Source organism: Euprymna scolopes, chromosome 17, assembly GCF_053919585.1.
Source record: "Euprymna scolopes isolate OS-2025 chromosome 17, ASM5391958v1, whole genome shotgun sequence".
In the NCBI taxonomy this organism is placed as follows: domain Eukaryota; kingdom Metazoa; phylum Mollusca; class Cephalopoda; order Sepiida; family Sepiolidae; genus Euprymna; species Euprymna scolopes.
This window is the reverse complement of record NC_136498.1, coordinates 16324084-16347508: the sequence shown is the minus strand read 5'-3', so window position 1 is coordinate 16347508 and position 23425 is coordinate 16324084. Positions and strand designations below refer to the sequence as shown.

General features: G+C 35.8%; 1 protein-coding gene across 1 annotated transcript in view; it reads right to left on the bottom strand.

Moving 5' to 3' along the window:
• The window catches only part of LOC145296691 (putative hydroxypyruvate isomerase), a 64963-nt gene extending 44114 nt beyond the window's left edge, over positions 1-20849 (bottom strand). The window contains exons 1-3 of the mRNA XM_080142659.1: positions 20532-20849; positions 8628-8739; positions 1679-1778 (exon numbers count right to left, since the gene is read on the bottom strand). Of these exons, the coding sequence (XP_079998785.1) occupies positions 1679-1778; positions 8628-8739; positions 20532-20733 (414 nt within the window). The 5' untranslated portion in view covers positions 20734-20849. The remainder of the gene's footprint in view (positions 1-1678; positions 1779-8627; positions 8740-20531) is intronic.
• Between the last annotated feature and the right edge of the window lie 2576 nt (positions 20850-23425).

The window sequence follows — 23425 nt, the reverse complement described above, 5'->3', positions numbered from 1 at the left end:
TTTTTTGTAATAGAAAAAAAAAGGAAAAACAAATATACAAGAAATAAATACTAAAAACACTCCCTTCCTCCCACACAAAGAATTAACTAAGGTAGCCTAGGCTAGGATAAAAGAAATCATTTGTAATTTAATAGTTTTTTGTTTTATTAATGTATAATATTGTAAAATAATGTCGTTAAGTTATTTTTTTTACAAATCTGTATTGCATGTCATTTATCACCATCAAAGCAGACATCACAGCCAGAGCAACTCAAGAGGCGACAGTCTGGACTGGACAGCGGTCAAGCAGAAGTAGTCCATACCATTGAGGTACATCCTATTGTTTTTGAATACTGTTTCGTGGAGCTGATATCGTTCACATGACGAATCAAGTAACTCTTCGCAGCAAATGATCGTTTGTTCACACAGGTGGAGCTAGAAACGTCGCCACGACAAACAAGTAACTCTCCACCAGCAAACGGATGGGTCGTAGATATACAGATGTTATATAACAGCACTCTTTATTGTGATTACTTTTCTTTCCAATCTATTTGTTTCCATTAAAAACCAGAGTTGTGTTTTTCTTACAGAACCATAACGAGAAGTTTTGTTATCTTGGTAATACTATTGGAGCACAGGTAGGGGCAGGTGCTAGCATGATTGCAAGAGTTAGGAGTGCATAGAGTTAGTTCGAGAAACTTCCTTTACTAACCAGCAAAGAATTACCACTGTTAACCAAGGGATGCTTCAATTAAGCACGTGTATGCAGTGTATTGAAGTGAAACCTGGCCAATGATGGTTGAGGTAATGACTGGAGAGAAATGATATGAAGAATACATAAAGACAGATTTAGATCTGATGACCTCAGAGGAAAATTAAATCTAGATAGTGCAAGCGAACATGTTGGATATTGGCGAGCGCCCCCAGGAAGACGAACATTCGATGGGTTGCACACACACAGATAGATTCCACGTGAGGAATGCAGGACTTTTCACCATTATCTATTGGAAAGCATAATTTGACCCAGAAATATTTGAGAGGATATCGGTCAAAAGATTGAAACAATAGACAATGGGAAATATTAAACATTCCAGTGGGAAAAGAATGTTTATATAAAGTCACAAAGAGAAAGAAGCCTGTCACATTTCTTTAATGCCGACCGCATACCAACTCCACGTGCTTTCAGAAATGTCAAAACACCAATAATAGCTTATAATAAGAAGCTGATTTGTCAGTGTGAAATAAAAGCAATATATTATTTTATAGATCAACTGTGTTGTGCTTTACTCACTGTCAGTATGTATATATCTTGGACCAGTGACAAAAGTAGATGTTAATAATTATATAGACTGAATTTTGAACAACTGGCTGCAGCAGATAACAGTGTGAAGAGCAGGAGACTTTGATGGTATGGTCACATTGAAAGAATGGATGAGAGTTCTTGTGTTAATAGATGCAGAACAGTTGAGGTGACAGGTTCAGTTCACAGGCGAAAGCCAAAAAAACAAAAAAAACAAAAAACTTGGGAAGAAATGATAAAAATAGACTTGAGAGAAAGAGGGATAAATAAAGACCTGCTCATAAGTAGGTTAGTTTGGAAGTCGATTTCTAAAAGCTGTTCAACACACGTCATTATGTAAATGTTTAGTCGGAAGCCACCAGAACAAAATAAATGTGTATATAAAAGCATTTCACTCACCTTCTGTAGTCGACCAGCAGCATATTCGATGTTATTCAGGTAAGTTTCTTCTGTTGCTTGATCTAAAGTTTTCGGATACTTTCCAGCCATTATATGAACTCTAAAGAAAAAGAAAAGACCAATAAAACTATCGCCATAGAAAAGATGACGAGATTACATTTCTGTTTGATGAAAACTGGTTTTCTTTTTTTGTTGCAGACCATCTACTAGTTGGTCAGTTGTATACAAATCCCAAGAGTGATAGGAGCCTTCTATCATGTCTGAAAGTGACACTGTTCAACGAGCAAGATCGATTGGTTATTTTATCAAACCATATCAACCTTTTCAGGTTATTTAATGCCAAATACAGAGATTTTAAAGAAAATATTTTTAAATAGAATATATTTGTTTTTTTTTTTAAGTTGGTTTCTATTTAACCCATAGTTGGGACCCTAACAGTTACTGCCACTCTGAGTCAGAGTGGACCTGGAAGCAATGGCAATTAAAGGGTAGCTCCACACTCCCCAAAGCCTGCAAGCAGGGGCCTCACCATTGGATATAGTTTAAGGTCATATCCAACACCAGCAAGATCAGAGATGTGCTGGTGTACAACTCATGCTCTCTACCGATCCAAGTTATGACAACAGGACCATTTCCAGCACCTTAAAATTGCAAATTCGGACGGTTCAACACTTGAGGCCACAGCTCAAAACATCGGACAACCCATGGTTATGGTCGTTCATGCGGTTTTAAGTGAGCACCACATCATGCCACCTCACATCTTCAAATTCGACTTGAAAATCAACACCAAAGTGTACCTAGATGTGGAGAGTGTGGTGATCCTCTAGTGCAATGGGGTGGCTGCTGGCAGACCCTGGGTGTGGCAGCAGGACTAAAGATCTAGTTGATTTGCATATTCTTTTAAACATTCATTTTAATTGATTCCCTATTAGTTTTTTTCGGTTTTCTTATGGGATGATCATCTTTAGTTAACTATTACGTGTAATTATATTCATGCAGATATTATACATGATTTATATTTGCGTAAAAAGATTTTGTACACACAAACCTCTTTCTATATGTATTTATGTGTGCATATATATATATTTGTTTAAAAAAATTTGCCTACTAAACTCCTATTTCAGATTTTGGTCTACAGGTATGAAACATGATATATAGGGTATTTGAACCCATGCAAAACTTTATATTTGGAAAAATTGGTGCAAAAGTTTTAAAATTAAAGAAATTGATTTTTCAAGGTGAAGATCGAATGACGGCATTAGAAATATGCATACGTAACGTAATAGCTATTGGTTCATGTTTTTATTTTTAGCCTTTTTTTTTTTTTACATGGGTGTCACCACTTATCAAGGCCCAGAGGCCATTCGAGGATAAGGGTTAATAGGTATACATTAGTCATTGTGATTTTAGCATAGTAAACAGTGGGAATTTTGTAACTTGGATTACTTAGGGGGACGATTCAATTAGAACTTGTTCACATTGGACTTTTTCTTTTTTTTTTTTTTTTCATAGGTATCAACACATTATCAAGGCCAAGAGGCCACTCAAGGATAAGGGTTAAAGAGTGTACAGTAGAAATTGGACAATATAATAATCATTAGTAATGAAAATTTGTTAAATTTGATAACTTATATGGAACGGCTCATCAAGAACTTATTTACGTTAGACTTGAAGACAACCATATTGTAGTCAGCCGGAAAGCAGGAAAACGGAAGACAATTCCACAGGCGTGCAGTTCTAATAAAAAAGCTTTGTTCATGGAATCTACGTTTAGGTTTAGGCACAGATAAAGAGTGGGGGGAATTATTGATAGTGTTTACAGCTAGACAAGTGTTTCTTGTGAAAGTTTTGCGAGGGGGGACCATAGATTGAAGCTCAGTCGAACACTTTCCATGAAAATAACGATACATCAGAGACAAACTCGCAACATCTCTTCTGTGAGATAGAGGTTGCAAGGAAGAGAAAAGGACATCTCCTACGAGGCTACGAAGTCTATTTTGAACTCTATCAAGGCAGGACAAGTCCTTTCTAGCAGCTCCTGCCCAGATGTGGCAACAGTATTCCATCCTTGGACGTACCTGGCTCTTATATAGATAGAGAATTGCATCAGCAGTGAGATATCTACTGGATCGATAGAAAGATCCCACCATTTTTCCAGCGGCCTTGGCAACAGATTTGATGTACGTGTTCCATTTAAGATCAGGAGTAATGGTCAAGCCCAGAAGCTTGTCAAAACTTGAGGCCTCCTGAAGACGAGAGCCATTCATTTCAATTGATGCCAGATGGGGATCAGAATGTTGATGATGTAAAGAGAGAAGCTTGGTTTTAGATGCATTAAAAGTAACCAGCCACTCCTTTCTCCATTGTACTACATGCTCAAGATCAGAGGAGAGAGAATTGGAGAGAACTTGGTCGTTTACTGTCTTAGATGTGCTACCATAAATGGTAGTGTCGTCAGCATAAATGTCTACAAATGATGTAAGGATGTGATTTGGAAGATCATTAATGTAGATCAGGAAAAGAGTTGGGCCCAGGATGGACCCCTGAGGGACACCGGCATTAATACTGTGGGCTTCTGATTTTTGCCCCTCAACTACTACTCTTATGAACCTATCAGAAAGAAATGATTTAATAATTGAGAAGACATTTCCAGCTATACCATAGCTAGAGATCTTATGAAGTAAACCTTTATGCCATACCCTATCAAAGGCCTTAGATATGTCAAGAGCAATTGCCCTAAAAAGGTTGTCTCCGTCGAGAGATTTGCTAATCCTATGCGGTATAACTGTAAGCACATCTGCTGTAGATCTAGCAGAACGGAAACCATATTGAGTGTCACTAAGAAGGTTATTTTTGTTGAGATGGTTGATTACTTCTCTATTTAACACAGATTCCAGCAACTTACTCATAACGCACAGGAGACTTATTGACCTGTACTGAGAGGGGGATGAGCGATCACCTGAATTCTTAAATACAGGGCATACTGATGAAATTTTCCAGGGAGATGGGAAACTATTCTCCTTAAGACAACGTTTAAATAGTTTTGTAAGTATGGGCGCTAGTTCAGGTTGAAGTTTTTTGAGTACTATAATTGGAATACCATCAGGGCCAGTTGCTTTACTCGAATCAAGGTTTTTGATTAGCTTGGCAACATCACGTACAGATATACGTATATCACATAGTGTGTTTTCAGATACAGGAGGAAATATTGGGGGTTGGCGGCCTTGATCGCAAAAGGTAGAATTAGCTGCGAAGTTCTTGACAAAGAGTTTGGCTTTGTCTGATGCTGACGAGATTACCTCAGGTCCATTGATGATAGTTGGGATGGAGCACACGCTTCTGTTCAGAATTCTGTTTGCTATTTGCCAAAACTGGTGGGAACCAAGCCGCTGCTCAGCTACTTTGGACTTAACAGATTGAGCATACAACCATCTTGCGCTCTTTATTACTTTCTTACAATGGTTGCTGGCAGTCCTGAAAGCGGCTTTAGTTTCCATACATCTATTACGTTGGAAACAGTGGAAAAAGTGATTTCTGTGCGCAATGGCAGCAGCACATTCTGGAGAGAACCATGGCTGGTTGTTAGGTTTTTGCTGAAACTTTTTCGAGGGTATGAAACGGTCAATACCTACGATTAACCATTCAGTCAGGTCTAATACTATAAACAGGTTTTTATAGCTCAGGCATTAACGTCAAAGGAAAAAATCGTAAGCTAAATGTTTTGGTTTCGATTCTAGGTGATGGCGCACAAGTCATTTTTTTTTTTTTTACTTTTTAAATCATTACTATATAATAAATACGAAATCTGCATTTATCAAAATATCATACTTAAACATATTTTACGACTGAGCATCCTGCTAATATATATATATATATATATACACACACACACACACACACCCATGTGCATGTGCTAGAAATTTATCCTTCTAAATGCTACACAATATGGCATAATGTAGAAACTAGGCATAAATATAATTGAGTGTAATAGGTAAATGAAACCAATCAAACTTATTGGAACAAGAAACCATAAAAAAATGAATTAAAGTTCGTTTTTCAAAGGAATATGCAAATTAGTTAACCATCATGAAATCACTTGCATACCCATGACAGTATATTAAGTTCGTTTTAATAACTTTTAAATATAAAAAGTAGGCTTTTAATATCAATGTCAGTGTGACAAAAAAAAACTTAACTTATAGATGAATACTTGTACTAATATAACTTTTAAGCAGAATTAGGTTTTATTTCATCATCAGTTTCCTGCTGCGGTCATTTGTGTCTAAACGGCCACATTTAAAGTCAGTGTACCACTTCTTCACCATCACAAAACATTTATGAAGCCATTGTTTTGCTTACATTATATATTTCCCTATCAGAAAGCAATGTTTATCAACATAAGAAATTCAGATTTTCTCATCGTTTTGAAAATTTGCAACAAGAGTTTTACTTAAATAACTAATTTATAAACTAGTAACCTGATTTGGCCCAAAGTTTGACATGTGCCTTTTGAAGGTTAGTACTTTATAAAATTCATATAGATATTTTATTAATGGTGCACCTTCTACATATCGGGTCTAATTGACCGGCGTTAGGTTATTCGAACTTCGAATTTTGTAAGAATGATCGTTTCATTTCCGTTTTGAATGAACATTTGAAAATTTATTTACTTATTTTTTTTTTATTTTATTCACCATGAACAAGGTCTATGTCAACTGAAGCATATGAGGCTACTGTAATAGGTAACAGATTTATAGGGAGAGGTAGTGTTAGCAAGACTTGTTTACATTTCATTTAAATTTCTACCTATTGGTATGGCTGGAAAACAAGTAGCAAAAAGGGTATTCTGAAGTCAAGTGGTGCAAGGAACGGAAGTATAGAGTAGAACATTTTTCGGAACCTCGGCAGTGAAATGGTGAGATTCCCGTCGTAAGGTATTATGGGTTGCAACTCATGACATGGATGTTTTTCTTAGTCACTCCTCTGCATGGAGTTGCATCAGTGAATCACCGACAGGGCCAGAAAATACTTAAAGTTAATGTGAAGTAAGGTGAAGCAGTTATAATATTGGAAAGATAAACTATTAAAAGGTACATCTACAGTATTACAGTATTACACACAAACACACAAAAAAAAAAGAAAAGAAAAAAGAAAGAAAAGAGAAAAAAAGAAAGAAAGAAAAAAAGAAAAGAAAAAAAAAGAAAAAAAAGAAAAAGAAAAAAAGAAAAAGAAAAAGAAAAAAGAAAAAGAAAAAAAAGAAAAAGAAAAAAAGAAAAAGAAAAAAAGAAAAAGAAAAAGAAAAACGATTTTTTGCTCTTTAATCAGTAGACTTTTTTTTTAATTATTCGTGTTCACGCCAATCAAGACACATTTCTATTTGGATGTAGGTTCGGGTTGTTATTTAGGACGATATCTACAGGAGACTATGTAAGATGAGTGAGAAGTCTGTTCACATTACATTTAAATTTCTGCATGTTAGTGTAATCAGGAAAACAGGAGACAGGAATTACAAAGTTCAGCAGGCTGAGAAAAGGAGCTATTTGAGTAGAAGTCTCTCTGGCATCTAGAGACCTCTACAGTGAAGGGGTGGGATTTTGTTGTATTGGTTTGTTCGGAGTATGTATGTCAAGGGGGTCCAAAGGAGTTCATCAGAGCACATTCCATTAGAATACTTGTAAAACAGGTACAGAGATGCCACATTGCGATGATGTGAAAGGAGTAGTGTTATATAGGGGTTTCATTTTAAGAGTCTTAGAGAGAGATGCTTAGAAATTACAGTGAGGGATGTTGTAAGACTCAGAGAGTGAGGGATGTTGTAAGAGACTTAGATAGATTGTTCATGTTAGGAGAGATTCTTATATATTAAATGTTCATTCCTTAATTGTGTTGAATGGAAGAAGAAGAAAGCTCTTGGAGTGAAGGGATATAGTGTTCGGACAGTTCGGACATGATGATGTTGAGACGTGTATGTAAAGACATATAACACAAATATATAATACAATTCCACTTTACCTTTTAGTAAGAATCATAAGACACAAGACGAGCTTTACAAAAACACATGATGGTTTATTCTTCACACGGCCGTGATTCCATCATCAAGAATTCAAAGTTTCACATTTTTTTCTTGAAGTGACGTCTCGCTCCTAGACGTCTGACTCCCTCTGAGTTTTTTCACTGACTGTTTTCTAACTAAAGTTTTTCTCTATTCCTAGAACTTTCTATTTTCCGTGACGTCATACACATGTTAAAACATGTGCATTCTTTCACGTGTCCTGGACATACGTGTCCAAAACTTTTCCTATTTCTACAAAAGGAATTTTAACCTATATTCAATATGTTAAAAACATTATCTTATAAGCTGCATTCTTTCAATTTAAAATTTCATAACAAACTTGATAGTTAACATTCTTTCCTTGAAATATTTATCTATATTCTAAACAAATGTTTGTTTTACATTTTTAAATTCTCACACGTAATCTATTTCTAAACTAGATTACGAGGTTCGAATTTCGCCTATTCTATTTCATTTTAAACTAAATTCTCCATTTTTATACTTACATGAAAAGGGGACAGCCCTTATCATGTAACAGTAGGAGCTTGGTTGATAGTGCAGGACGTATTAGATTAAGGAGGTTTTTGGACCCTGTCAAAATTGTCAAAGAGGGGGAGATGAGTGGTAGACGCACCAGCCCAGATGTGACAACAATACTCCATGCATTAGTGAATGGTGGCGACAGGATACTCTCAGGTAAGAGTAATTTTCTAGCATAGTAGAGGGAACCCACCTTACTTGAAGCAGCCTTTGCAATGTTCTCAATGTATTTGCTCCAGTTCATGTTACCTGTAAATGTTAAGCCGAAGAGTTTGAAGGATGAAGGGTGTTATTAGTCATAGCAACTGGTGGTTGAGAAGACATGACGAAATACTTATGGCACTAAGCAAAACTTACCGTTTACAAGAGAGGGCCTTAGCATACTCTATGGTCAGCTCTAATTTCTCACGGAATTCTTTTTCCTTTGAAGAAAGTGTTGCAAGACCAAGCTGATTCTGGCTAAGATCACCTGGGAGAAATATAAAATCATCAATTCTATCAATTTGTTGAACACATACATGCTTCCAGGAATGCAAATATTTAGTAATTTTAATCAAAATTTCTTGAATAAAAAAAAAAAACAGCAAACGATGTAAAAAGATATATATCTATAAAAGTGAAAGTGTCTGTCTGTCTGTGTACATTTCCCTACACAATAACTGTCAATTTTCAGTCTACAGACTCGAAATTTGATATACAGGGTAGTGAGATTTGGGAAAATCTTTGTAATCAGTTTTTGGCCAGAAATTTGGCTGTTAAGGGGTCAAAGTTCAATGAAACTCCTCTGCCAATTTTGAGTATAAACACTTGAAATTTTAGATTTGGTTCCTTGGACATGGATCTAACTTAATAACTTGATTTGAGCCCAAAACAATAACAATGTTAAGGAGTCATAATAAGGGTCAAAGTTAAAAAAAAATTGACCTCTGTGGTCTCTACCAAATTACTCAGACAATTTCTGATCTAAACATTTGAAATTTTACATAAAGGGTATTCAGAGATATGGCAAGCTTTTTAATCGGTTTGGGTCGAAAATTTTCAGTTATCAATATATAAATGTATGTATGTATGTATGTTTGCATGTCTGCCTAAAACTTTCGACAGAGGCGACGGATTTTTACAAGATCAGTATTGTTTTGAAGTTCGACCTTTCAGACGACAAATATCGAAAAATTGGCTAAAAACATTCATTTCTTCACCCTCAACTGGGCACTTTTCTACAGAGAGGAGTCGCTTTTTTCGCCAATATTTTCGAAAGTCATCCCCTCTTTTCGATTGTCTAGCCTTAATTTTAACCTACATCACTTCCGGTTTGGCGATAGTTGTAACAGCAAAGACGTCACTTTTTTTCACATTCATTTTTATCCTTCGCAGTATGGTTCGAGCCTGCCTTCCATGTTTAAGCTTAACCATATTACTTTTCATGCTTGCATTTTTCTATTGTAATCCATGATTTTTCCAGGCTCTTAGTAAATTCACTTGTTTTTTGTTTAATTTCAGTCTTATTTTTTTGCCCCAATAAACATAACATACACATATCTAATAACAATGCACGGCACTCGTCTGCTTTCAATAAAATCCCCAATTATCTTGCTTTCGTTGATTGAGATTGTCGGACTGACTTCCTCATCTTGGTTGCTATAGTCACAACGTTTCGGCCGTTTTGCCCTCCAGCCTTCATCAGGTGTTTTTTATCGAACTGGGGAACCGTTTGTTAGGAGTCTCAAACCCAACCCTTTATTATTATTACGGGGGTACCGTGTTCGGACTCCAGCTAGGCTCTGGGACATAGTTGCTGATTCTCTGTTTTGAATGTAAAAATACAGACAATTACTATCTTGCTTTCATTCTTTCTGTTTCACTTGTTATTTCTCTTTTCACCGGAGGGGTGAATTGGTAGCAACAATAGTCGCTGAAGCAACGTGGTTGCTATGGAAATCAGCCATAAAAAATTATGTTCTTTTATGATTTTGAACACCAGTAAATTCATAACTTTTGTTTTACTGAACGAAAATTGGAATTTTTTTTCCCACAATATAGCTGAGGTGATCTATAAACTGCAATCATTTTTTGAAATTTGGTCGAAAAAAAGTGAGCAATGAACCTTTGAAGCAGTTTTAAGTGACTAAAACTGCTACTTAACCATATATTCAAACACTACAATGTTTGAATGAGATGTGTATGTGTGTGTATGTGTTGGGACGATTAATTAAAATTGCAATTAAGAATCGGAAAAATCAGAACTTTTTGGGGTAATCAGAAAAATTTGTGCCTGTTTCCTGATGCTAAAAATGATTCTTTTTTCTATTTGATTTTGTTTTAAAACATCTTCCACTGCTGCTAAAAATAAAATAAGATTTAAATTTTCAGTAAAACTAAAATCTATAGATCACCCGCCCTTCCTACAAGTCTGTTTTTACGTTTGAGAAAATATATGCACATTTAAGATGTGTTTTTACGTAAACCAGATCACAATAAGTATTTCATAGTTAAACGTTTAGAAATTTATAAAGAATTGGAATCTAGAATTTAGTACGGAATCGAGAATTGTATTGGAATCAGGGGAAAAAGAAAAAAAAACAAACATACTTTGTGGTAATTGCGCCAACTAGCGAAAATTGCTTTTTTTGGCAACCACGCATATAAAGAGCACTTTCTTTAGTTGGTACAATTACCCCAAAGTATGGTAATATATATATATATATATATATATAATGAACTCATTTTTTCCCCTCTGATTTTGACCTTAATCGGATTAAAAATCAAGACATTACATGCAAATGTAATATTCACAAACTGCATCTGAGGTGTGTTATAGGCCTATTACATCTCCACTTCCTCAATAATCATAGATCCCTATATTTTTTCTGGTGAGAGTTCATGGCCAAAATCGGTTAAAATCAATGGAAGTTGTAAAACCTTTTCTCTCTAATAAATTCCTCCTACCCCCGCTACCACTTAACACCGCTGCAGATCAGTTCACAAGGAACAGTACGAAAAAACACTGGTTTGGGTTTGTAGTTGCTTAAAAAAAAAAGGAATGATACTTTAACGTTCCTTTTCGTTCTATGAAATGTAATGTAAGAAACATGGGATTCAAATTTTGCCATCGTTTTTCTATACTTGTAACTGCTTAAAGTGCAATTTGTAAACTAATAATCCAATTTGGATCAAATTTTGGCAGGTGCCACTTGAAGGTTAGTACTCTATAAAATTATGAATTTTTTTATTAGTGGTGCTACCAATTTAGCTTCGTTTTATAAAAACAAAAAAAACTGTAGTATCATTGACATGTTCTAGGTAATCGGCTCAATGAGTTGGTTGGTTGGTTGTTTTTGTTTTACGGCATATCAACCCTTTTCAGGTTATTTAATGCTGAATCCAAAGATTTTGAAGAAAAAATTTTTAAAAGAATATATTTGTTTTCAAGTCGGTTTCTATTTAACCCATAGTTGGGACCCTAACAGGTACTACCACTCTGGGTCAGAGTGGACCTGGAAGCAATGGCAATTAAGGGGTGGCTCCACACTCCCCAAAGCCCGCAAGCTGGGGCCTCACCATTGGATATAGTTTAAAGTCATATCCAGGACCGGCTCAATGAGTAATGGAGTCTCTATTTTCTGTTGCTGTTAACAGCCATTCTCATAGTGATGCGTTCTCAATATTGTGTTATACATGAGCTATTGTTTTTTTTTTTCCTATTGTATTGGACAAGTTTCCAAAGAGAGAAAAGGGCAGTCTAAAGTAATGAAAGAGGAAAGTTGAAGGAGAAATAGCGAAGGAAGAAGAGGTAGAGAAGTTGGAAGAGAGAGGTAGAGGAAGGGAGTCAGTAAAAGAGGTAGGGGGAGGCTGGTTGGAAAGAGAGGAAGAGAGAAGGGTAGTCAGAGGAAGAATGGTTTAAAAGAAAGATGTTACACTTTTTATAACTTTTTTGTTATCCATGTTTCCTGGGCAACACCAGGTAGCCCTGCTAGTTATTCATAAATAATTCATGCAACACGTTTTGAGTGCTTAATATTCCATCCAAATATTTATTCATAAAAATCACAGCTTGTTAGTTATGGAAAACTCTAATAACCTATGATGATCATGTTTTACCAATGTATATACACTGATAGTAACAGAAGGGTTGTGGAGTCGGAGCTGCTAAAAATTGGTTGAATTTCACTTTTAGTTGTCTTTATTTTATTTTTAAAAAAAGATGGAAATCACTTAATGACAACGATTGATTTTTTTATCGTGAAATGATTTTAAATTCTTTAGATTTTTTTTGAATTAGATAACAAGTAATCTGTAAGCTGGCAAAGCTTTGAAAAAACAAAAAACAAAAAAGAAAACAAAAACAACAAAAAGAAAACAAAAAAATGTTTATTCTCTTTAAAATCAAAAAGCTATAAATCTCTATATTCACTGTCTGGTAGATATAATGTAGTTGAATTAAAAAATTGGACGATCTAAAAACTCAACCTTTCGTCAAACTGTTGTGTGTGTGCTTTATCAAGAGATAAACAGTTAAAATGGCACATAAGAGGATCTGTAATTCTAGAGAATATATATAGCGATAGGATATAAGAAATTTAAATTTATGTAGACGACGAAGATATGCAGATGCATACACATATATAAAAATATCTATCTCCCACTATATATATATGTATATACATACATGTAACACCCATAGAGGCTTCCTTCAGTCTTGACAGACTATGGATACCCACTGTAAGGGTGCCTGCGCATTGATTTTTGTGGCAAGAGTTGCGCAATCTCCAACCACACCTCTCCTGAGTCAACATTGTTGAATAGCAGTGGCAAGTGGAGGTTTAGGATGACTGGAAATAATGCTGAGATAAGTTAAAAGCACATACAGTGCCTAGAATTCCGAAATTGTCACCCATCTCCTACTAGCCAGGCTCAAGGTTGCTTAACTTCGGTGATCTGACAAGAACCGGTGTGTAACACCCATACATATATATGTATATAATGTTAATGCAAAAATGAAGGACTGTTAAATATGTATAAAGAAGAATATAAACATGTAAATAACAGACTTCTGTAAGAGATATGGAAAGAATACTTATTTTATTCGTCATCTCCACTATGCTAAAGTAATGGTGGCCGCGCTATTTCCAGCCGGAAACCCCCTCCCCAGCTGGGAGAATTTTCAAGAGAGATCACATGCATGGATTAACAGTTTTTCTCCTCTTTTCTTTTCGGTTAACTTTCATATAATTTGTAAAAGAAAAATGGGGAGGACATTTACATTATACAGAAGATTCCTTTGGTTCGGATATGAACCCAAGAATCTTGAATGATGGAACTCCTTTTTTTGTCAAGGAGTCAGCAATTTGTACATTAGTTGGTATCGAAGAGATCTTTGCAATTTCTTTTCTGTCAATCATTTCTCTCAATCTGTTTTGCAGAATATCTTGATGTTGTCAATTACGACTATTATCTTTCAATTGTAGAACTAACAGCGTTTCTATAAAAGATTTAAGGTTAGTGATAAGGTTTCTTTTCAAGGAGTTGTTAAAAATTTTTGGTATGAAAAATTACCTCCTCCCTAAAAAAAAATTTTTATTTTAAGGGTAGGAGTGATCACAAATGAAGAAGGGAGGGATTATGTAGATAACATATATACATGTATTATATCGATTATGAAAAAAAAAAATTACACCTTTATAAAGGTCATCCTTCACTTAATCAGTGAAAATTTCATATTACTTCATTTTTGGTAGATTTTTAAAGAGCGACTGTCAAAACAAACCTTATACCCCACCTCCATTTTGTCCGTCGCTATATAGAAGCCTTGGTACTTGATTTGGCTTTGTCCGTAGTCGAAACTGCTTATGCATAACTGTAAACATCTGGATACCTGTTCCTAAAAAGCATGTTTTTTTGTAAACTATTAAAGAGAGATCAAGGCTTTGGTTGGATCAACACTGAAAGAAGTCACTGAGTTTACGTATCTGGGCAGCAACAGTTTCCACAGAGAGAGATATCGGGATTCGCATCTCAAAAGCATGGACCGCTTTGGATGGGCTACATTCAGTATGGACTTTGAGACTGGCTGACAAACTGAAAAGGCAGTTCTTCATGGCAGTGGTAGAGTCTGTCCTTGTTTACGGTGCTACAACCTGGACACTCACCAAAAGATTGGAAAGAAAACTAGACGGCACATACACCCATATGCTAAGAACAATAATATATCTTGGCAAAATCATCCCACGAAGCAGCAACTTTATGGCAATCTACCTGCCATATCTAATACCATCAGAGAAAGATGCCTACGATTTGCCCGTCATTGTCTGAGGAGCAAGCATGAATTGGTGAGTGATGTATTGCTATGGACTCCACGACACGGACGCGCAAGCAGAGGATGACCTAGATCCATATACATCCAACAAATAGCACACGACGCCAACTGCGAACCCGAAGATCTGAGGCAACTGATGGAAGACCGGAAACTCTGGAGAGGAAGAGTCAGATTGGTTCGGACAAGGAGCCCGTCATGATGATGATGATGATTAAAGCAAAAGAAAATGGTAAAGTTTTAATTACTTTCCACCTTGATACTCACCTTTAAAATGACGATTTTATAGGTTTTGGGGTATGCTGAAAACGAATATGACATTGGAATTTTGTGCAGACAAGTAGTTTTGGCATTTTCGCATATATTTCTCGAGACATTTCATTATTAAATTACTTCCTAGTTTTCTAGACGGTAATAGTTAATTTGGTGTCCCTGGTGAAACATCTTCCAACAGATATTTTAACTGAAAAAACTTTTCACATTCTTAAATGAATTATGTTTATTATTATCATTCTTATTAGTAGTATTATTTGTATTATTATAAGCAGTTTGATGTAAGAATGATACTTTTGTGTAAAAAAAAGTTTATTTACTTTTAAGAACGTTTCACATAAAAAAGTTAAAAAATAAATATTACACATTTATTAAATAAAAGTAAGAATTGTTCACATTGTTCCATTTATTTTTATATAAAATGTTAATAAATTACATATTATAATATTGCATATTATAATACATAATAGGTATTGGAAGACATTTCGTCGGGAACGTCGAATTATCTATCACCATCTAGAAAACAGGGGAGGTAAATACAACAATGAAATGTCTCAAGGAATATGCCAGACCATTATTATCTAATATAATCCCTTGTTTTTATTGGTAGCCATGTTTGCACGCGCATAGATTTTTTTTTTTTCCAACTAAACGAGTTTCACATATATTTTTCCTTTTGGAGGGGAAGGGGAGGGAGGGAAGGAGGATTTGCCTTTGAAGAGTCCCGCCCGTGCTAGGAAAGTTATTATTTATTTATTTATTTTTTTAGATGATGGGGGGGGGGGCATTTTTATCTCTCACATTTTTTTTTAAGGGGAGGAGGAGGGATTCAAAATATCGCTCATTTTTTTGCTCTCATTTATAATGTAATTTTTTTTAGGGGGTAGCCACGGGGGGGGGGGGGGGTAATGGCAACCTCCACCCGTGCTCCTCACCAATTTTCCTTTACATGCATGCACATGCGTGTGAAAAATGTATGCATGCTTGTGCATGCAAACAGCAACCTGTAAACATGAGGAATTACATAGCAGGTCTTAATATTCTGAAAACTACTTTTCTGCACAAAATTTGATGCTTATTCAGACAGTGTTATGTTGTGGGCGGATCTATGTGACCTTGATGGGTGTATATAAAATGTTCTAAGTGATGTGTGCATACAGAGTGCATATGTGGCTTAACTAAATGTATGTGCTGGTGGTTCTACACTTTCTGAACCATTTGTTGTCTTTGTGATCTATTTGGGTTTATGATGTGTATATACTTGATCAGTCTATTTATGGCCCGTGATCAGCCTAAGTGTTTATATGTGTGTGTGTGTGTGTGTGCGCACCATGCATGTATTTCGACATACCTTTTCAACTGTGTCGTTGGTCCTCTGTCTTTTGGTCTACCTGAGAATTTCATCTGGTCTTGGATGGAAGCTGGAACCTGTTGGACGAAGGCATTTCAAACTCCAAGACGATGATTGATTTTATATAAAACTTATTTCACTTCCCAGTTGTCGTTCGCAAAAGAAATGGAAAGTAAATATTCTGGGTTTCTCTTAGTCTCTATTTTAAGACTCGTCACCTCCTTCCCAGGGAGGAGTGAAGGTGACAACTATTAACCTATCCACTCTGCTTGACGTCCAAATTCCAATGCCAACTCTATGTCCAGCTAACTAGAACACGTGACAGGCAGACACGTCAACTTCTGATCAGCTGTTATGCAACTTGTCCCATGTACAGATTTTATTATGTTTTGACAACTTTATCAAAACATAGTTCACCTCTCTTCGTTCGCTTCACCAGTTAGATAAACAGCTAAACATAGATAGATAGCTACAGTGCCACGCAAACGTATTGGATACATTACATTTTTCTTCATAACTTTAATTAGGGTTCAAGATTTTACCTAAAATTTGGTCAGTATATTCCTACTACTATTCTAAATTATATTTGGAGTAGTAATTACAATATCAAAATTTAGAAAGTTTATATTTAAGGAAAAATATGAATTAACAAAGGCAAAAGTATTGGATACACTTAAAAAATATCTTTTTCTGAAATAAATTTAAATGACTTTTGCTTAGCGTGTTGCAATAATGCAAACGAGTTATCACTGACCAATCAGAGAGCTTTATATTAAAATAATTTTATAAAATTCTTCCAGTTTGAGCTCACTCCTTCAAAGTCAACTAGTTCATTTATAAAAATGCCTAAAACTAAAGAGTTCTCTCTATCAACAAACTCTTCACGAAACCTATCAGACTAAATACAAATGCATATATAGAGTCCTAGCGACCATACAAGGAGTTACAAACATTAACTTTATTGCCAAAATACTCCTTTCCTGACATTTTAGCTTTATTCCTTTCATGACGCTCGTGCTAAACCAGCACATGCACAAATAAAAATACATCAACACAATAACATCATTTGCCTTTCTTATATTATTAAATAAAAAAATCATGTTGAGCTTTTAAAATTCGCCTTTGTCTTACGAGGGGCGTGCAATAAGTAATGCCCCTGACTCACTTCCAGTTGTCTGATCTAGCTGAAATTTTGCATGTGTAATTATTTATATCTCTACGGGTTATATGGCAAATTACAGCTCTGAACTAACTGTGGTTTGTTTTACAGGTGTTTGAACAGAGTCAGGTGTGAAATGAAGCCTGTTGAATGTCGAACAGTGATCCGGTTTTTATATTTGAAAGGACGCACCCCACAGGAGACTTTTGATGAAATGAAAGAAACTTATGGTGATAATGCCTCATCATATGATCTTGTAAAATGCTGGCATCGTGAATTCAAACATGGCCAGAAGTCTGTGGAAACAGCTCCAAGACCTAGTCGCCCCATCCTTCTACCATTGATGAGGCATGTGTACGTCGAGTTGAGGCTGCCATTTTGGAAAATCGGCGCATTACTATTCGCCAAATAGCCCAAGATGTCAAGATTAGTACAAGGTCAGTGGAAACTATCATTCATGACCATTTGCATATGCATAAGGTGTCTGCCAGATGGATTCCCAGGTTGCTCACACCATTCCAGAAGTGAGAACGCGTCGAGTGCTTGAGGATGAATTTGGAGATGAGTGAAAGTTTTTCAAAAGACAGATTACACAGGATGAAACCTGGGTCCATCACTATGATCTAGAGACCAAAGCCCAGTCAATGCAGTAGAAGCACTTGGACTCACCACCTCCAAAGAAGGCAAGGGTGCAGCCCTCAGCTGGCAAGGTTATGCTCATAGTCTTCTGGGACCAGGACAGAGTAGTGATGACAGATTTCCTGGCAAAGGGTACCACAATTACAGGAGCCCATTATGCTTCACTTTTGAGGAAATTAAGGGAAGCTATCAAAATCAAGAGCAGGGCAAGATCAGCAAAGGTACCCTTCTCCTGCAGGACAACGCTCTGGTCCACAATTCGCATGTTACCAGATCAGAAACACGGGCATGTGGTTATGAAATCCTTCCCATCCTCTCTACTCTCCTGACCTTGCACCCTCTGACTTTCACCTCTTCCCAGCCATGAAGTTGTTTTTGAAAAGAAACCGTTTCCCAGATGATGCAGCCTTGATTTCTGAAGTCACGTCGTGGTTGGAGGACCAACCTGGGGTGTTCTACAAAAACGGTCTCCAGAGCTGCATCAAACGATGGGAGAAATGCATAACTCTGGGTGGTTCCTATGTAGAGAAAGACTAATAACTGTGCCAAGTTTTGTTGCTCTACTGCTATGAGAAGTGGGTCAGGGGCATTACTTATTGCACACCCCTCGTTACGCCATTTATGGCATTCCTTTTCTTTATTATTATTTTGTTTGGGGGAAAGAAACTTAATTTTACTTAAACTTAAGGCTCCCACAAGCTCGAAAAACAGTGTTTACCGATGTATTGGAAAATTAAAAATGGAGCCCGACTCTCTCTTAGACACGGTAAAAGGAGTTAAAAATAGAAAATATACAAAATACTGTTAAAAACCCATCGAATATATGTCACCCTATGTCACTGTAACATATATTGAACGAGTTTCTAACAGTATTTTGTCTAGTTTTTTTATTTTTAATTCCTTTTCCCAAACTCACCGTGTCAAAGAGAGAGTCGGGTATCATTTTTAATTTTCCAATACATCTGCAAACACTATGTTTTTCGAGCTGAATAAACATGTTACATTAAATAAAAACGCTACAAAAATTATTCAGTTACGTAGAAAAGTAACTTATCTTGCCTTTGATAACATTTATTTGTTATATTTTGTTTTATTTTTTTAACTTTTTCGAATCTATGTGTATAGTAATACAAACCCTAAATATTTATCAAGAAAATTGTCCGAAAAGGACGAATGGGGTATCCTCCATTTATAACCTTGCCACCTCCTCCCCAATAAAAACAAAATAAAACCAAACTGAACAGTGAACACGTGTCGTGTCAACAAACATCACATCTGGCCGTGTCGTGAGTTCAGTGTGCTTTTAAATCGTAGTTGGGGTGATGGATGGGATGATAAAATAAAAACAACTGTTCTAAAATTCTACATACTCGAGATATCATTACGATTATTGTTTCCAATTCACTTCCGCCCCCCCCCATTTGTCTTTTCTAAAAAATAACGTTATTATTTACAAAAAGGTTCTTAAAATAAAGTGGGGCTTCGCTTCTTTTACTTGTACCTTCACTTAACAATTTAATAAGCAAAATATATCCGGTAAAAATTAATTAAAAAACAAAGATGCAACCGGAAGCGAAGTGGAAACAGTAATCGTAAAGATAACACACAAAACAAATAAATAAAAGCAACAAATTATTTATAGCGGCGGACGTGTACAATGCGCACACGCACACCACACCTCCCTTATAATTTTTTTCTTTTTCAGTGGATTATTAATGACACTAATCTACCAGATTATTAAAAACAGAAAAGTCAATATTTAATCATTTGAAAGGGGTGCTTTATGCCTTTCTAAATAATAACATTATTATTTCAGTACGGTACGTATTCTGCATAAGTTATTATATATTGTAAACATATTTTCAGCATGAATTTAACCTAAATAAAACTTCACGTGACTAGTCATGTTGGTTTTAGGGCGCTTATGTCAACGGATCATTAAATCTAAGGGAGATAACCAGCAATAACCAGCATAGACATAGCAAAAATAAGCATATTTTGAAAGATATAATTTGGGACGCTGAAATAATCAGTAGAACAATGAAAAAAAAAAAAAAAAAATGATTACACGATTACTGTAGCCGAGTTCCGGAAATTGCTGAAGCAGTTTACAAAAAAGAAAAGTTAGCGAAGTTAATCAACGCACTTAAAATATAACAATGTTAAGTATCAAAATTATTAATTAACGTACACAAAACAAAAGTAACCGTAAACTGTTACAATCTAACATTTTTTCATTGTTCTACTGATTAATTCAGCGTCCCAAATTATATCGTGCAAAATATGCTTATTTTTTCTATGTCTATGTTGGTTATCTCCCTTAGATTTAATGATCCGTTGACATAAGCGCCGGTTTTAGTGTGAAGATAAGCTCCACGAACATAGAAAACAGTTTCAGCGCGTTAAAAGTATACAGGTCGGTAAATAAAGACTTGCGTTTGGTATCCGTTATTTTTATCATTTATATTTTTCGAACTCGACTGTCAATTATACTGCAATTTTACCTCCAAACAACCTAATTTTTCTTACCTGGCCAAGAATTGAGCAAAACATGTTCGACGCCCGCTTTCTCTTTGGCCTCTTTTAGCACCTCGGCTGGTTCGTCATAGGGAAACGTACACTCGACATAGCGAAAACCAGCATCTTTTGCCGCCTGGTAACGCTCGGATAATTTTGGAATCTCTTGGAACATCATAGAGAGGTTGGCAGCAAGCTTTAGTTTGTTCGACATGTTGGATGCAAAAAAATTTTTTTTTTTAAGTCAGTCGATAGGAATGCGTAAGAGTTGCGGGAGATAATAACACGTGCGAGTGCAATCTGTGAAAGCGGTGTATACAGAAATGTGTTCTGCTTATATAAACGTCCAGGCGTTCAAATTACTAGAACTAAATTTAACTCACATTAATTCGCACTAAACAAAAATTAAAAAATCATGCAACCAAAAATGTGAAATCTGGCAGATTTTCAGGCAATGTCTCGCTAACTCTCCCCAATATATACTCTCTCTCTCTCTCTCTCTCCACACACACACACACACACACACACACACACACACACACACACACTATCAAATAACATGTTGTGTAGTATTTATTCCGACAGTGTCCAACACATTGATGCATAGTAATACTTATGACAAGCAAGCTGCTTTCTCACAGTATATTTTTGTACACCTATGTATTTAACTCGGATGTAATATATATATATATATATATATATATATATATATATATATAAAAAAACGGGTACTCTTGCATAATTTGACCCGAATTCTCGTGAATTTCCGTCAAGCATGGATCGGGCGAGACCGACAATTATCGGTGTCAGCCGAGCGTCGTAACAGACGCAGACTAATGAAAAAAAATAACAAAACAAACCGGAAAAAATACAAATGCAAATAATAATAATAAAAAAAAAAACTATCGTGAAAAATGAAAATATGTTTATTTCATTTTAGTATTTATTTATTTTTTTTTGTTTTGTTTTCAAAATATCTACCAATAGAAAGTTTATTTTTTCTCTAAGAAAAGATTTTTTTTAACCGTATAATTGCTAGGTGTAAGTACAATTTTTTTGTTTGTTTTGTTTTCTTTTCGTTTTTGTAACCGTATTTTTTTTTTTTTTTTCAAGAGTTGTTGTTCAGTCAAGTTCTTTGGTGGCACTGTCCATTTGTACATCTCCAGGAGAAACCATCCTTTACACACGATCTTTTTTTGAGTAAACATTTGTTTACAATTGTTGCACCCCATTTTGGGGGCAGCAATTTATTCTCCTGACAATATAAGATGGTCTGCATAGATGTTTTCATTTCTTTTTCTAACATGTATTGATTTATTTTCTTGCCTGTCATTTTTCTGTTAGGCGAGTTTGAAAATATATTTGTTTGTCAGCTTTTTTTTTTTTTTTTTTTTTGGTTTAGTCGCTTTCTTCCAGTTCGAATGTCATCTGCTTCCATTTAGATAGCGTTTTTTCATTGGCTAACAAAACTCCCAAAAATTCAATTAAAAAAAATAATAATCAATAAATAATAAATAAGTAACTAATCAGAAAATAAAGTCACCCCCGCTCCCTTAATATCATCTTAAAAATTACTAAAAACATAACAGAAAAAAAATTAAATAAAATATAAAAGTCGAGTTAGCTTTTCAACATTTGAACAACGCTCTTGGCTGACACCGATGATTGCCGATCTCGCCTGATCCATGCTTGATGGGAATTCACTAGAATTCGGGTAAAGTTATGCAAGAGTACCGAAAAACGGATATAAGAGAAATTTTCTCTGGTCCATAGTTAGAGCCTGTGTTAATGTACAGGTTAACCCGGCTATAAGAACCCTCGGATATAAGAAACTCGGATATAAGAGCGCTGTAGGGACTGAAAAAGAAGTCTCTTATATCCAGGTTGCACTGTATATATATTTTTACAGGGAAATCATCATTTATCAAGGCCCAAAGGCCACTCGAGGATAAGGGTTAATGCATGTACAGTGATGGAAATTGGGTAGAAATTGACTATTTGAGGGAACAACTGAACAAGAATTTGTTTACATTGGATTTGAAGACGACCATGTTGTAGTCAGCCAGAAAGCAGGCTAGCATAACAGAGTTCCACATCCGGGTAGTCCTAGGAAAGAAGCTTTGTTCATGAAATTTGCATTTAGATTTAAGCACAGATAGAGAATGGGGGAAGTTGTTGATAGTGATTGTAGCTAGACGAGTGTTCTTGTGAAAGTTTGCTATGGAGGGGGGAGCATAGATTGAAGCTCCAATGAGAGGCTGCCATGAAAATAGTAATAGAGCAGAGCCAGGCTCGCAACATCTCTTCTATGGGAAAGAGGTTGCAGGGAGGAGAAAAGGGCATCAATTACTAGTTTTGGCAGGCAGTTTTGTACTCTGTCAAGGCAGGATAGAGTGCTGTGAGTGACTCCTCTCCATATGTGACAACAGTACTCCATTTTAGTACGTATTTGGCTCTTATGCAGATAGAGGATTGTGTCAAGAGTGAGATACCTTCTGGGGCGGTAGAATGATGCAAATATTTTTCCAGCAACTTTTACAATTAATTTGATATATCCTTTATTTCAGGTCAAGAGTGAAGGTCAGTCCAAGAAGCTTGTTGACGCAAGGTGCTTCTTTGAGACTAGAGCCATTCATATCAACTGAGACCAAGTGATGATTAGAACATTGGTGGTGAATAAATAAAAACTTGGTTTGTGATGCATTAAAATTAACCGACCACTTTTTAACCCACTGCACCACGTGCTTAAGGTCAGAGGAGAGAAACTCAGAGAGATCTTGGTCGTTGCTGACCTTTGAAATGCTGCCATAGATGGTCGTGTCGTCTGTGCATATGTCGACGAATGAACTTAGAATGTAGTTTGGGAGATCATTGATGAAGATAAGGAAGAGAGTTAGGTCCAGGAT